General features: G+C 35.8%; 1 protein-coding gene across 2 annotated transcripts in view; it reads left to right on the top strand.

Moving 5' to 3' along the window:
* LOC124075515 (catenin alpha-2) overlaps nt 1-13,806 on the top strand; it is a 102,954-nt gene that overhangs the window by 49,681 nt on the left and 39,467 nt on the right. For both annotated transcript variants that reach the window (XM_046418953.2, XM_058571157.1), the window contains exons 6-7: nt 2,131-2,312; nt 11,105-11,210. In XM_046418953.2, the coding sequence (XP_046274909.1) occupies nt 2,131-2,312; nt 11,105-11,210 (288 nt within the window). The remainder of the gene's footprint in view (nt 1-2,130; nt 2,313-11,104; nt 11,211-13,806) is intronic.

Genomic DNA, 13,806 nt, shown 5'->3' with positions numbered 1-13,806 from the left:
GAAAACTAGAGGCAACAAAAATTATCCTGTAATGTAAACAATAATACCACACGTGTTGGCTTTCATTTTTTTGGTGGACAAAACATTTGTTGCCCATTATAAGATTTTTGAGGTAATTATTTATTGCTACTATCTTGTGTCTGAAAAAATTAAGGATATGATTCATGCAACAATTAGGTCTTAACCCAACTTAGTGACATCTCCAGTTTTCATGAGTTCATGTCCACTAATATTTCTGTAATACCTCAGCTGTCTTCCTTCCACATAATTCACTTGTGTTGGGTGGAGCTTTACCATTTAGATAACAGTTCCCTTGAGTAATTTTACTTGTTCGTTGAAAAAACTATTGATCCCCCAAATCAAAACTCTTTTGTCTCTCTCCTGGAAATTACCGATGTTCCAGAAGTAGAGAAAGGACTGAACAAGTAGCCACAGGCTTCTATCTGCAAACCAGGTTGTATGTGGTCTGGGAGGGTTTCATGAGGTGATGTCCAACGTTTCATTCTGGGCCTGCTACAGAAGTGGTGTTAAACCAATACCGTCATTTCTTGTTATTTCTGGTAATTATGTTCTATAAAGTAGCTAGGAATGCTTAATGAGCGAATACATAATCATTGTTCCTAGGGGATATGTAAGGATAGATTCCTGAGATGGCAATTCAAAATCTTTTCTCCATCCAATTAATGCATGGCCATGTTTAATGGGTGTTAGTTTACATTCTTAATTCATAAACATTGAACTCAAGACCGATGGCACTGACACATGCCTAAAGGGAATTTATCTATCACATGAATTTTTCTCTGTAAGGCACCTCACAGCATTTTGGCACTACACTTGGGAGCCATTTTACACAGCAAAATCGCCAGCAAAATATACAAAGATTCAAAAAGTATGGCACTAAATAGACCACAAAAAGGATACTTGTTTACAGTATGAGACCTGAAAATGGGAAGGCAGAGAATTGCCTTGTTCAACCTCATCTGGGAATATGCACATGGGTGACTCAAATTTTTGCTGCTTTTCCCATTTTTTGCAAGTGATTGTGAAAGTGCGGCACATATTGATCTTGAGTATACAAATATATTTTAGAGAGTAGGCAAATTTGCAAATGAAGAATCTGTGAATAATGAGAAGGAAGCCTACAGTTCTTTCTCTTCTATATTCCCTTACCCAGCAAGTATTGAAAATTGACCTTTGTTTCCTAATTCTATACAATGTTGAACATCATTAATCTCAAGATACAAAATCTGAAATGCTCTGAAATTCAAAAGCTGGTGAATGATGATAAGTCAAAAAAATTCAGATTTTGGAACATTTTAGGTTTGTTGGATTAGGATGCTCAGCCAGTACAGTCTATGCAAATACTCAAAAAAAAAAAAAAAACCCACATCAAATCTGAAACACTACTACACTAACACTACTTGTCTCAAAACATTTCAGATAAGGGATATTTAATCTGACTTTCTCCCATTGTGACCCCTCTGTGTACACACTCAAAAGCTCTATAGTGAGCCATGGTCATCCTGGATTTCTAGAGAGGAAGTGGGAAATGCTGAGATTAGGCATGCCGCCCTGAAATGCCCTAAGTCGGTCTGTTTGGCATCTTTCTGTAGATGCCTTCATTTACACTTATGAAAAGTCTCCCCTACCCCACCCAACTTGGATGCTCAGATATTGTTTAAAATTCTTCTCCTTCCCAGCAACAGAAGGCCTTTTTTCTTTTTTTTCCCCCATCTCTGAACAGATTTCAGTGTTGAAAGAGGTGCATTCTTTCATCTGGTAAAAGTTTCCTGAGACCAAATATAAAAATTGTCAAGAATAGATTCTTTTGAACAAACATATGTCATCAAAGAGACAGAGAAGTTCTGTTACTGTCAGTGTGTGTGTACTTTGGATGTCTCTGTGTAATTTTTTTTTGTATATGGGAGTAGGGCATGGGGAATTGGGGGGCCCTCACCAACCTGTGCTCCTGGCCTCCCTGGGATGGAGGAGACATACTTTCTAGAATGGCAGAGCATCTCATAGACCATGTCAGGGACTGGCTCTGCCATCCACAGGAGGCAGAGTCAACTACAGCCTGCACTTCCCTTGTCTCACCATTAGTCACACTTTGTTCCGTAACCCACACAGGCCATCATGGCGCAACTACCACAAGAGGAGAAGGCAAAAATAGCTGAGCAGGTGGAGATATTCCACCAAGAGAAAAGCAAGCTGGACGCTGAAGTGGCCAAGTGGGACGACAGCGGCAATGACATCATTGTTCTGGCCAAGCAGATGTGTATGATCATGATGGAAATGACAGACTTCACAAGGTGAGGCCCAGACATAGGAGGTGAAGGTTTTTTTGTTTTATGTTTTTTTTTTTTTCTTTAAACCCAGACCTATTGGCCTCTGGCAAATATGTACTTGAGAGGACATGTAAAAACCTGCTGAAAAATTAAAATACTGTATCAAAGCAAGGTGCTGTGCTTTCGTAAGGGTTTCATATAAATTTACGTGGATAAGTAAAAAGGGTCTGGATGTAATTCCTGGCATAATAGGTCCTTTTGGTCAAAGAGAACAGATTCATTTATGAATTTGTTATTACTTTAATTATCCTAAGTCATAAAATAAAATCCCAGAGGATGGGTGATTCATCTTTGGTTGGTGCTATTTTGGAATGTGTTTCAATATCACTTTGAAGATTTGTTAATATTCCTTTGGATGATAATATTCTTTTGGAAAAATTCTGTGTGTGTGTATGTGTGTATTTATGTGCGTGTGCACATGTATGTATTGTAATTTCAGCTCATGATCTAGCATAAATTTCTACTCAAATTTACCCTTACATACAAAAATTGGGTACAACAATCTAAAATCCTAGAATTTTGTCAGGGAACTTAAAATCTGTATGATTGTTATTCCCTTTGGCTCTGATCACTACTTTTGATAAATCAAGGGACCACTCAGGAATTTGTCAGGAGCCTTTTCTTCACCAGGGGTCATTGCTTGTTCCACCACTGCACTTTGATCTCTTCTTTAAAAGCAGTGACAACTCTTCCTGCTCTTCCTACCGCACAGAGAGAGCAAACAAGGGGAGAACATTCCTAAATTTTTAGTTAGGCTATCAGGGGATTGGGGGCAAGTATCTTACTGTCATTATTTCTTTGCAAAATAGTGAAATAATACTTGTCTTATTAATTTCACAGGAAAAAAAATTTTTAATTCAAAGAGGTAATTCAAGTATAAATTATGCTGCCAAACTAATGTAAGCTATCATTTTTCTGTTTTTTTTTAAAATACAGAGACACATACACAAGATGTTTTTTTTTCTCTTTTTTTTTCGTAAGATGTTTTAGTGATTCAACATGGTTTTTGTTATTAAACTATGTAAGATATATGACAGTATCAAGACATCACCTTTTGGGTGACCAAGTTTTTAATGGTTGTTGAATGCTTCTAATAAGAAAAGGCCAGAATTGATCATAGGTTATAATAAAACATGGAATATCTCTGCGTCATCCCCTTTACCCTTTGCCTCTGGCCAATATGTACTTGAGGACATTGCTTGGCTCTTTCTCCAAATATTTTAAAATTGTTTTTGACTTCAATGAAATAACTTTAGTGTTATGAGGGTGACCTTCAAGACTTTAAATGTCATCACATTCATTAGAAATTCAAATTCGTACATTTGGTTAGTCTGTGTCGACTTCACCTATTTATTTCAAATGTCTGAGCTGTTATTTAAGTCTGAATTTCCTACAAATCAGACTGTCATGGCAGCCTCAGTCATTGCTTCTCAAGGCCTGTGATGACTTAATTTGTTCACTTTCTACATTTTATTAGTATTTTATCTGATGGATATTATGCAATCCATTAATCACATCAATGGAACAAATAATCTCATTAGTTTAAAGTGAATAATGAATCTAGTCATGTTGCTGGTTATTTAGATCAGGAGAACATTTTATAGTTCTTGAAATTAGATATAACTGTGGTCAAGGGAGAGACATGTATTTGAGGAATCTTATTAAGTGATGTTAAATAAGACAGACTTTTTATTAGTGAAAGTATAGTTTTGAAAGTGAAAAGAAGGCTGCTGCGCTTTCCTAGGGATTTCATATAATCATTTTTGTGTCGATTTGAGTAATGAAATGTCCAGGATGCTACTGCTTATCATTTTTCTAGCTACATGATAAGTCATTTTGCGAGGGAAAGGGAGGAGTCTGGTAATTAATGACTGGAAAACCAGGCTAGGGTGTGAATTGGAAATACCACAGGGGGAGAGCAGAAGCTTCTCTGCTGCCTCCATCTGCAGAACCTTTACAAAGAGGCAGATGATTGGTGCCTTTTTTGGTGGCTTCTCACCTAAGTTCACTCCACTTGATTTTGTGCATTATTGTAATTGCCCTTGCATCTTCCCCTTCAAGAAGGAATAATGTCAGTTTCATAGATCTAGATATCTCTATGGACTATTTTTTTATGATTTAGAGGAAAGGGTATAGCTGATTAGAAATTTTAGTTTTCCTATTCTTCTCAATTCATATGTTTAGAGGGCATGTGGGAACAACAACAAAAAAAAAAACACCCTTGCATTCATTATCTTGTTGTTTTATTCGTATCACCGACTAATTCATTAATTTGATTCAGTAATCTCAATGATACCCACTCCATTATTATTAAAATTGGAGAGGTTCTGCCTCATTATTCATGTAATAACTTCTTCATGGAGGATAAACCTGATTATGCCCATGTCTTTTTCCTGCTCAGTTCTTGACTGTCATCTCATGGACACTGGCAGAAGCACTGTCCTACACAAGGGTGAATTCATGTTTTCATGTCATTTTTTTGAGAAGGAAATAGCATGGGCCAGTCTTGTGCCCCAGTCATGAGAGTTGTGTGGACAGCACAATGCTGTCATAAGAAGTGAGAACAGAGAACAGAATGGAAACTAAGGGCAAAAAATTTTGAGGATGAGGATGTAATCAACTGTAAAATACTGAGCACTAAACTAAAAAAAAAAAAAAAAGTCATGCAATCACTCCATACTTCCCAAAATGAAGTTTTTGCTCAAGTGTTTAGTCCATCAGCCTAGGTAGCACTCAACTCTCAGTTCTAGTTCTCTACTCATATCAATTCAGGCCACATCTGAGCCTTAAAGAACAACTTTTCAGCCATCTTTGTATGGAAACTTTCAATGCTTCCCCTTTATGCAGAATAAAAAACTTGGTGCTTGCCCTTCAATGCCTACTGTATCTGTCTCTCTGTTGTATGAATTTAAAATTTTGACCTCAGTGCCATAATCTAAATGGTATCCTGATAGAGAGCAATTCATGGCTCTGCAATCCCACCTAACTTCTCAGGATTCTCCGGAATAATTCAAATGCTTGACTGTGCATCTCCATACTGCTTCAGCTGACTGGAACTATTTCCCAAGCATATTTTATGAAGCCTATCCTACAGAAAAGAGACTTCTATGGTTCAATATATTTGCAAATACCTTCCTTATATGCTGCATTTCATTACTAGAGAGTTACATTTGATATAAATAATTAGACTTATTGAAAAGGCTATAGAAAGGAAACCTTTGTAACTTGGATTAACCCAGAATTTGAATCCTGAGGACATGAACTCAATGTACTGACACATTGATTTTTCAGATTAAGACATATTAATTTTTAAAAAAATATATGTGAATTAGTTGGCAAATGGGAGATAGAAGTACTATAGTAATGGTTTTCCTTGACTTTTTTGGAGTGAATATTTCATGGGAAAGACTCCAAATATTGACCGACCTTTGTTTAGGAATCAGCTCTGATCAAATGAGAGAAGTTAGAAGAATCTGTAGAGATAATTCGACTACTTGATTCTCTAAGAAAACCAAAAGTGTGTTCCAGATGTGACAATAAGATGACTCCTCTGGTTAAGAACTCCTATCCCTAAAGCACCTTTTAAAACTCCCCCAAATAATCTAGTCTAGGGTTGGGAAACACAAGTGGTGGACCATTGTTTTCAGACTGGGAGCTGTAGCCAATGGGCCAGTCTCCTTATCAATACTTCCAAATAGGAAGAATAGGAAGACTCACCCATCCAAGGCTTCCAACCCTCCTGGGCCTGATTCTCTCATTTGTTTCAGTGGGCACTTTATCATTATCTAGATGAATAATCTCTCCTCCTCTTCCTCCTCCTCTTCCTCCTCTTCCTCCTCTTCCTCTTCCTCCTCTTCCTTCCCCTTCTCATTTAGACTTGTGTAGTTCACTAGCTATATGGGACTAAGTTTATTGTGAACTATATCATAAAGTTTACCATTAGGACCAATTTATTAACGTACAGTTCTATGGCATTAAGCACATTTACATTGTTGTGCACCTATCACCACCATCTGCCTGCAGAACATTTCCATCTTCCTTAAACAGATACTCTGTACTCCCTTGTATACTAGGTCCCCAATACCCTCTCCTCACAGCCCATGGAAACCACCATTCTGCTTTGTCTCTGTGATTTTGACATATAAGTGCAATCATCCATTTCATGTTTATTTCATTTAGAAAAATGTTTTCGAGACTCACTTATGTTGTAGCATGTGCCAGAATGTCCTCCTTTTATAAGGACAAATAGTATTCCATTCTATGGATTTACCACTATTTGTTTATATATTCATCTGTTAATGGGTTCCATCCATCTTTTGGCTATTATGAATAATACTGCTCTGAACAAAGGTGTGCAAATATCTGGTCAAGTCCCTGCTTTCATCTCTTTTGGGATATACCCAGAGGAGGTATTGTGAGATCATATAGTGATTCTATTTCTAATTTTTAGAGTCACCAACACCATTTTCTATGGTGCCTGTCCCATTTTATATCCCCACCAACAGTTTCTCCATATTCTTGCTACTGCTTATTATTTCCTTCCCTCTTCCTTCTTTTCCTCCCTCCCTCTCTCCCTTCTTCTTTCTTTCATAATAATCATCCATGGTTATGGAGTAGTATCTCATTGTGGTTTTGGTTTTCATTACCCTAATGGTTAGCAGTATTGAACATTTTTTCTCTTGTACTTTTTTGACCATTATATATTTTCCTTGGAGAAATGTTGGTTCAAGCCTTTACACATTTTCTAGTGCAGTTTTGTTATTGTTTCTGAGTTTAGGAATCCTTTATATTTTATGGATACTTACTTTTGTTTTTACCAGATAATACAATTTTCAAATATTTCTTCCCAGCTCAGCTTGGCCCAGCCCAGCACAAGTTATTTTCTTCATTTCCTTTTAGGGTTTTTTTATTATTAGTGTGTAGAAACACAACTGACTTTTACATTTTGATTTTGTGCCCTACAACTTTTGTGAATTCATTTACTAGTTCTAATAGATTTATTTTTATAAAAATAGAGCATTATAGTTATACATAGTAATTAGATTTATCCCAACAAAATCATACATGCATGGAATTCAGTTTTAGGGCATCCCCACCCTCACCCCTATTCTCCTTCCTGTACTGGTCTTCCTTTCACATGTATTGATTTATTTTTGACTAGTTCTTTCTCCTTATACATAAAGGTGAAATTCCATATGGTATATTTATATATGCACATAGCATGCTTTTTTTTTCTTAATTCATTCTGCATTTCTTCTGCTTTATAATCCCTTCTCTCTATCTTCCTCTCAGTCTCCATCTTCTACTATACTCACTTTCCCTATATTTTTATTACATCTGTTCCTTCCCTTCTTTTTATTTTACTCTATTTTCCACAGATAAGAGAAAATATTTGACCTTTGAGTTTCTGAGTCTGGCTTATTTCATTAGCATGATAATTCTCCATGTCCATCCATATATTAGCAAATGCCGAAGTTTCATTCTTCTTCATGGCTGAGTAAAATCCATTTGTGTATACCCCACAATTTTTTTATACATTAATCTAGTCACCAGCATCTGGGTTGATTCCAAAATTTTGCTGTAGTTAACTGTACTTCTAGAAATGTTTATGTGGCCACATAGCTGTAGTATGCTGATTTTAAGTCCTTTGGGACTTATATACAGAGAAGTGGGATAACTGGGTCAAATGGTGGTTCCATTCAAAGTTTTCTGAGGAATCTCCATACTGCTTTCCAGAGTAGATGTACTAGTTTGCAGTCAAACCAACAAGTGTACCTTTCCCCTACATCCTCACCAGCATTTGTTATTTGCATTCTTAATATTTTTTTTTTTTTTGAGAGAGAGAGAGAGAGAGAGAGAGAGAGAGAGAGAATTTTTTAACATTTATGTTTTAGTTTTCGGTAGACACAACATGTCCATTTTACTTTTATGTGGTGCTGAGGATCGAACCCAGCGCCCCGCGCATGCCAGGCGAGCATGCTACCACTTGAGCCACATCCCCAGCCCATGCATTCTTAATAATTACTATTCTGACTAGAGTGAGATGAATCTTAATGTAGTTTTGAGTGTCATTTCCCTGATTGCTGGAGATGTTGAACATTTTTTTCCAAATATTTGCTGGTCATTTGTATGTTTCTATTTCCAGTGTTTCATGTTTTATGAGCCATTATTCTTTTCTCATAATTCCAATTGTTTCTTCTTATTTCTTTCTAAATTCTTAAGCCAGACAATAGGTTTTGTTTTTATTTCTTTTGCATATATATATATATATATATATATATATATATATATATATAGCCTTTCACATAAGAGAAACACATTTAGCAAAAAGTACACAACTGTCACTCAGAACCCATAAGTTCCATCCTGTTTCTTTGTGTAGAGTACCTTTTGAGCATGTCACTTCATCTTCCCTCTTGGATTCTAGTCTTCAACTAGAAAATGAGGCAATATCTGATCTTAAAACTTTTATTAGGCTCTCTAAATTTGATTAAACAGTACTCAGGCTGGATCTCTATCAAGCTTGTGATTCTAAGAAATTGAATTGAGTCTCCAAAGTCAACTTGGAAGTTCTCAAACATTTTTTTTTTTCCTAACAATATTCTGGTGAGTCCATGAACTATAGTCTCCAATAGAATAAAAAGGACATGCTTCTTTTCACAATTAGGCTAAAAGAAGGGGGCCTGGCCCTCATGCAAATATAAAATCTTGATAGGCATTCTTTACCAACTTAGCACATTCCATGAGGATCAATCAGTTGTTGAAGATATCTTGTAAGTTTCACAAGGAAGCATTTTCTTAGATTCTTTGAAAGTCTTGAAATAAACACACATTTCCTTAGCAATGAAAAATCAAGCAGAGTGCAGCTCTTAATGACTAAGTTAAGATAAAGGCAAAAAGTAACAAGTAGTATGTCTGAGTGAAACTGCAGAAGGGATATTCTAAGCTCTGCAAGTTACAGAGAAATACATAGTAATGAGAATGTTATTAAGCACTGACACATTCTGCATCTAAGCTTTCATTTGTTAAAGAGAGGAACAAAATAAAAAGAAGGAAGCTTATTTAGAGATAATTTAAAAATTATGTTAGAGAATAGGAAACAGATTGTCACAGAATCTTTAATTCATCCATATCATCCATATTACATAAAATTCACATGGAAAATCTCAGTTCATATTTTAAAATCTTAATGGCAACTGAAAACTCAGTGTACTTTGTGGAAGAGTTAATGTGACTATGGTAAAATGAAATATCTTAAATTTATAATCTTCCAATGTGTGTGTTTAAACATTAATATGAACCTCATATATTTTGCTTGTAGCTACTAATGTAGAAAAATGCCATAAGGAAAATTGGGAGAGAAATGGAACAAAATGCCCTTCATTTACATTTATTTACTGAAAATTATCTGAAGTCTTCCTATGCAATGTTGTTATGTAAGGATAGTGATAACTACTCACTTAGAAGAACCCAGTCCACTCTAAGTCACTTCTGTGTAGTTGTCCTCTACTTATCACCATATTTCTGACAATGGAATGTAATTATGTCACCTTAAAAATGCATTGATTTTTTTTAGAAGCACATAAGGAGATCAGGGTAAGTAACAATGCTAAAAAATAAGGCTAAACCTATGTAATCTAGTTTTTATTTTACTTTAAAGAGAACAAAAAAGTGATATCACATGCTACATTTTGTTTAAAGGTTCATGATGCAGCAAAATTCCCTTTTCCCTCAAAACAAATATTTAAAATTAAAGTTCACCTAATTAGGTAATCTAATATTAAGTGGCTTACCTAAAAGAAAACCTTATGTTGGGGCAATGATTTAGAAGCATAAAGATATTTATAATCATAGTGTTTTGTGTGTTCCTTCACAAATTATTACCAGAAAGATAAAATATATGAGATTGTGAAATTCTTAAATTGCCAAAATTCTAGCCAAAGAGTCCCCTATTACCTGCAAGGGATAGTTGCTTTTCAAAGTGCCTTACTAGATTTAAAAATAAAATAATATTAGATAAAGATGGTGGGTGGTAGATGTAGTATGGAACACAAGGCATGTTTTTTTTTGTTTGTTTGTTTTTGTTTTTGTAGTGGAGGATTGAACCCAGGGCCGCTTAACCACTGGGCCATATCCCTAGCCGTTTTTAAAATATTTTATTTAGAGACAGAGTCTCGCTAAATCGCTTAGGTCCTCCTAATTTGCTGAGGCTGGCTTTGAACTGGTGATCTTTCTGCCTCAGCCTCCAGAACCACTGGGATTACAGGCATGAGTGTGTGCTTTTTATTTTGGCTAGACTCTGCTTAAATTTTAGAATTTCTCAGTCGTGACCCGTGTCAGCTTGGATGAGGCCATTGATCATTCTGGGCCCATTTTGTCCTTCTATCAAATGGAAACGATGATCACTACTTACTAGTGTTATAAGGCACAGTGGAGCAGTGTGTGCCACAGCCTCAGGTGCATGCTGCCTTTACACAGCACTGGAGATAATCATCTTCACTAATTGACTATGGTTTGAAAAATATAGAAATTAATGAATCATTTAAATGTGCACATGCATATCAAAATATGGGAAAAGGCATGGAAATGAAGTGAGCTATTAACATGGAAATTGAATCAAGAAAACATTCAAAATTCCACTGACAGGCCAGCACCAAATCAAATACAAAGCCAGAGCTCTGGACAAAGGATATGGTGGGTTTGTCTGTTTCCTGTCATTAAGTACATCTCTAATTATGTTGTGTATATTGCTTCAGAGGCAAAGGCCCTTTGAAAAATACATCTGATGTCATTAACGCCGCCAAGAAGATTGCTGAAGCAGGTTCCCGAATGGACAAATTAGCTCGCGCTGTGGCTGATCAGGTAATCTGAGAGGGAAGAGCGGGCACATGTTCAGAGGAATCATTCATTAGCACCTGGGTTCTGTAATCAGTTTTATACACACTATTAAATGCTCTGAGGAATGAATGGCAATCAATCACGAATGTTTTGCAAACTAGACTCGGCTGAGACCAAGTTGATGACAAAGGTGATTCAGCTCAGGTAAGACTGACTCCTTAGTTTATGAATGAAATCTTAACTTTGTTTTCTGTTTTTTTTTTTTTCTTGGACTAGAGATTGAACCTAGGAGTCTCTACTGCTGAGCCACATCTCTAGCTCTTTTATTATATTTTGAGATGGGACTCACTATATTGCCCAGGCTGGCCTCCAATTTAGGATCCTTCTGCCTCCGCCTCTGGGGTAACTGGGATTACAGGCATGCACCACCACCCCAGGCTCATGACCAAAATTTAATATCAACTACTGGTTAGGAGATGTAGTGCATGAAGAGTCACAGATTACCCCAGCTTTTCCCTTTCAGAATGATACTTTATTCTTCATAATGGGCATAAAAACAGACAAAACAAAATTTTATTTTTTTCACTTTTGGCCTCTTGGCTTAAATCTCATCTTTTTCAGAGATTGCCTACTTAATCCTTTGGTTTTGCTTTCATAATACTTAACACATTTTAAAAGATTTTTTATTACTCTTTGGGTTGTACATCTTTGTGGACAAACTTCATGAATGAGTTGATGAGAAAAAAGAGAAACCTTCCTTGTGGGCAGGGAGCTAGATTAGCAGAAACTTTGAGGCATGGTGGATCATGATTTGATGGTTTGTGGAAGAAGCAGAAGGCAACGAACGACCCCACGTGGTTTGAATGTTAACTGGGAGATGGACAGCAAGGGGCACATGGAGATGAAAGGGTAGGAACAGAAATTGGAGAATTTGGCAGAACATCATGGTTTTACATGTAGTGGTAAGGGAGCAAAACTTTATAATTTATTATTTAATATTTTTCTTATTGGAACACTCTTCAGGATTCAGTTAATTTATGCCCTAGTGTAAATGGGTTTATCCACATAATCAAGAATCCCTACATTTCAGCTATATTTTATCTCAGATTTAAAGGCATCAGTGAAAAAAAATAAAATTCTCTAAGTATCTCATATCCTTTCAGACCAAACTAGGATACATATTAAAATAGTCCTCAATCTCACCTGAAATATTTATTTTCCTACTTTTCATATTATTTGGCTTAAATTGGAACTATAAATATTTTGTTGTAAATATTTTGTTGTGATAATGTTCCATTTCTTGTAAGGGTACTTCAGGCAGTATACTTCTTTGAGTAACTAGTGATTATTCCTTTAACCAACTGTTCAGAAGAATTGACAGTTTGAACCATTTCAACTGGAATGTGTCTTAGACTATAAAATAAACTTCTGAAGTAAAAATATTCCATGTACTCTTATTGAAAGATGTATAAGGGTGATTTCTTCTCCATAGATGCCTCTAAGTCTCCTGGTTTTTGAGATTTTTTTTTTCTTACTATAGTTTTTCTCCCTCAAATCTTAATACTAGAGTCATTCCTCTACTTGTTCAATGTTTCAGTCTACTTAAATGCAACAGCAAAATTTACTCACAAAGGCTAAAAGAATCTCTGCATGGTTAAACTATTACTATTTCATTTAAGATAAGAGCCAACAAATTTTGATTTTAATTGTATTTATATATAGGATGGCTAATCTAAGGGAATGTTTTTTTATTTACTTTTGAATTTCTGGAAAACCAACGAGTTAATTAAGTATTGCCACAATTTCAGAATAGACTACAATTTGTAGGCATTGAGAACCATACCCTTCGCTATTGCTGATTTCAAGGTAATATCAAATTTAAGGCTTCACAGTGGAAGTTGAACTTTTTTATGTAAAGTCCCATATATATTCCATAAAGTTCATGTAAAAGAGAAGTCAGACAATGAACAGAAATTGAAAATATGCAAATCAAAAATTCACCAACCAGGAAAGAAGACAACTTATTTTTTCTTTTCTTTTCTTTTTTTGGTACTGGGGATTGATATCAGGGACACTCAACCACTGAGCCACATCCCCAGCTTTATTTTGTATTTTTATTTAGAGACAAGGTCTCATAGAGTTGCTTAGCACTTCACTTTTGCTAAGGCTGGCTTTGAACTCTCAATCCTCCTGCCTCAGCCTACTGAGCTGCTGGGAAAGGTAGCCACAGTTGTGTTTGTAAATGTTGAGGGAAGTTGGGAATTGTGGGGTAACCAGAGACTTATGATTATAGAAGTCTTGTTAGGAAGGACTTCCTGGGAGTTTAAGTTGCTTTTTTTTTTTTTTTAACTGAATCTCAATGGTTGAAAGCTGCTCAATATATTTAGGCTCCTACTGTCAAAAGTTTAAGTTGCAAAAATTGCTTCTGTTTTTACATATTTTAGACTTTTATTTTTAACAACGCAACATGAAGCATAGCTCCAAACAGTTTGAATATGTGGCATGCACAACACCAACACACACATACACACACACACACACACACACACACTCTCCCAGGACTTTAGATTTATTTTGAGATTAAGTTACAAAGTATTTAAATGATATTAAAAATTATTTT

This window comes from Marmota monax, unplaced genomic scaffold (genome assembly GCF_021218885.2).
Source record: "Marmota monax isolate L192 unplaced genomic scaffold, Marmota_monax_Labrador192_F-V1.1 WCK01_AAM20220418_F8-fsc00357, whole genome shotgun sequence".
Lineage (NCBI taxonomy): Eukaryota > Metazoa > Chordata > Mammalia > Rodentia > Sciuridae > Marmota > Marmota monax.
This window is presented reverse-complemented; position numbering and strand designations above follow the sequence as displayed.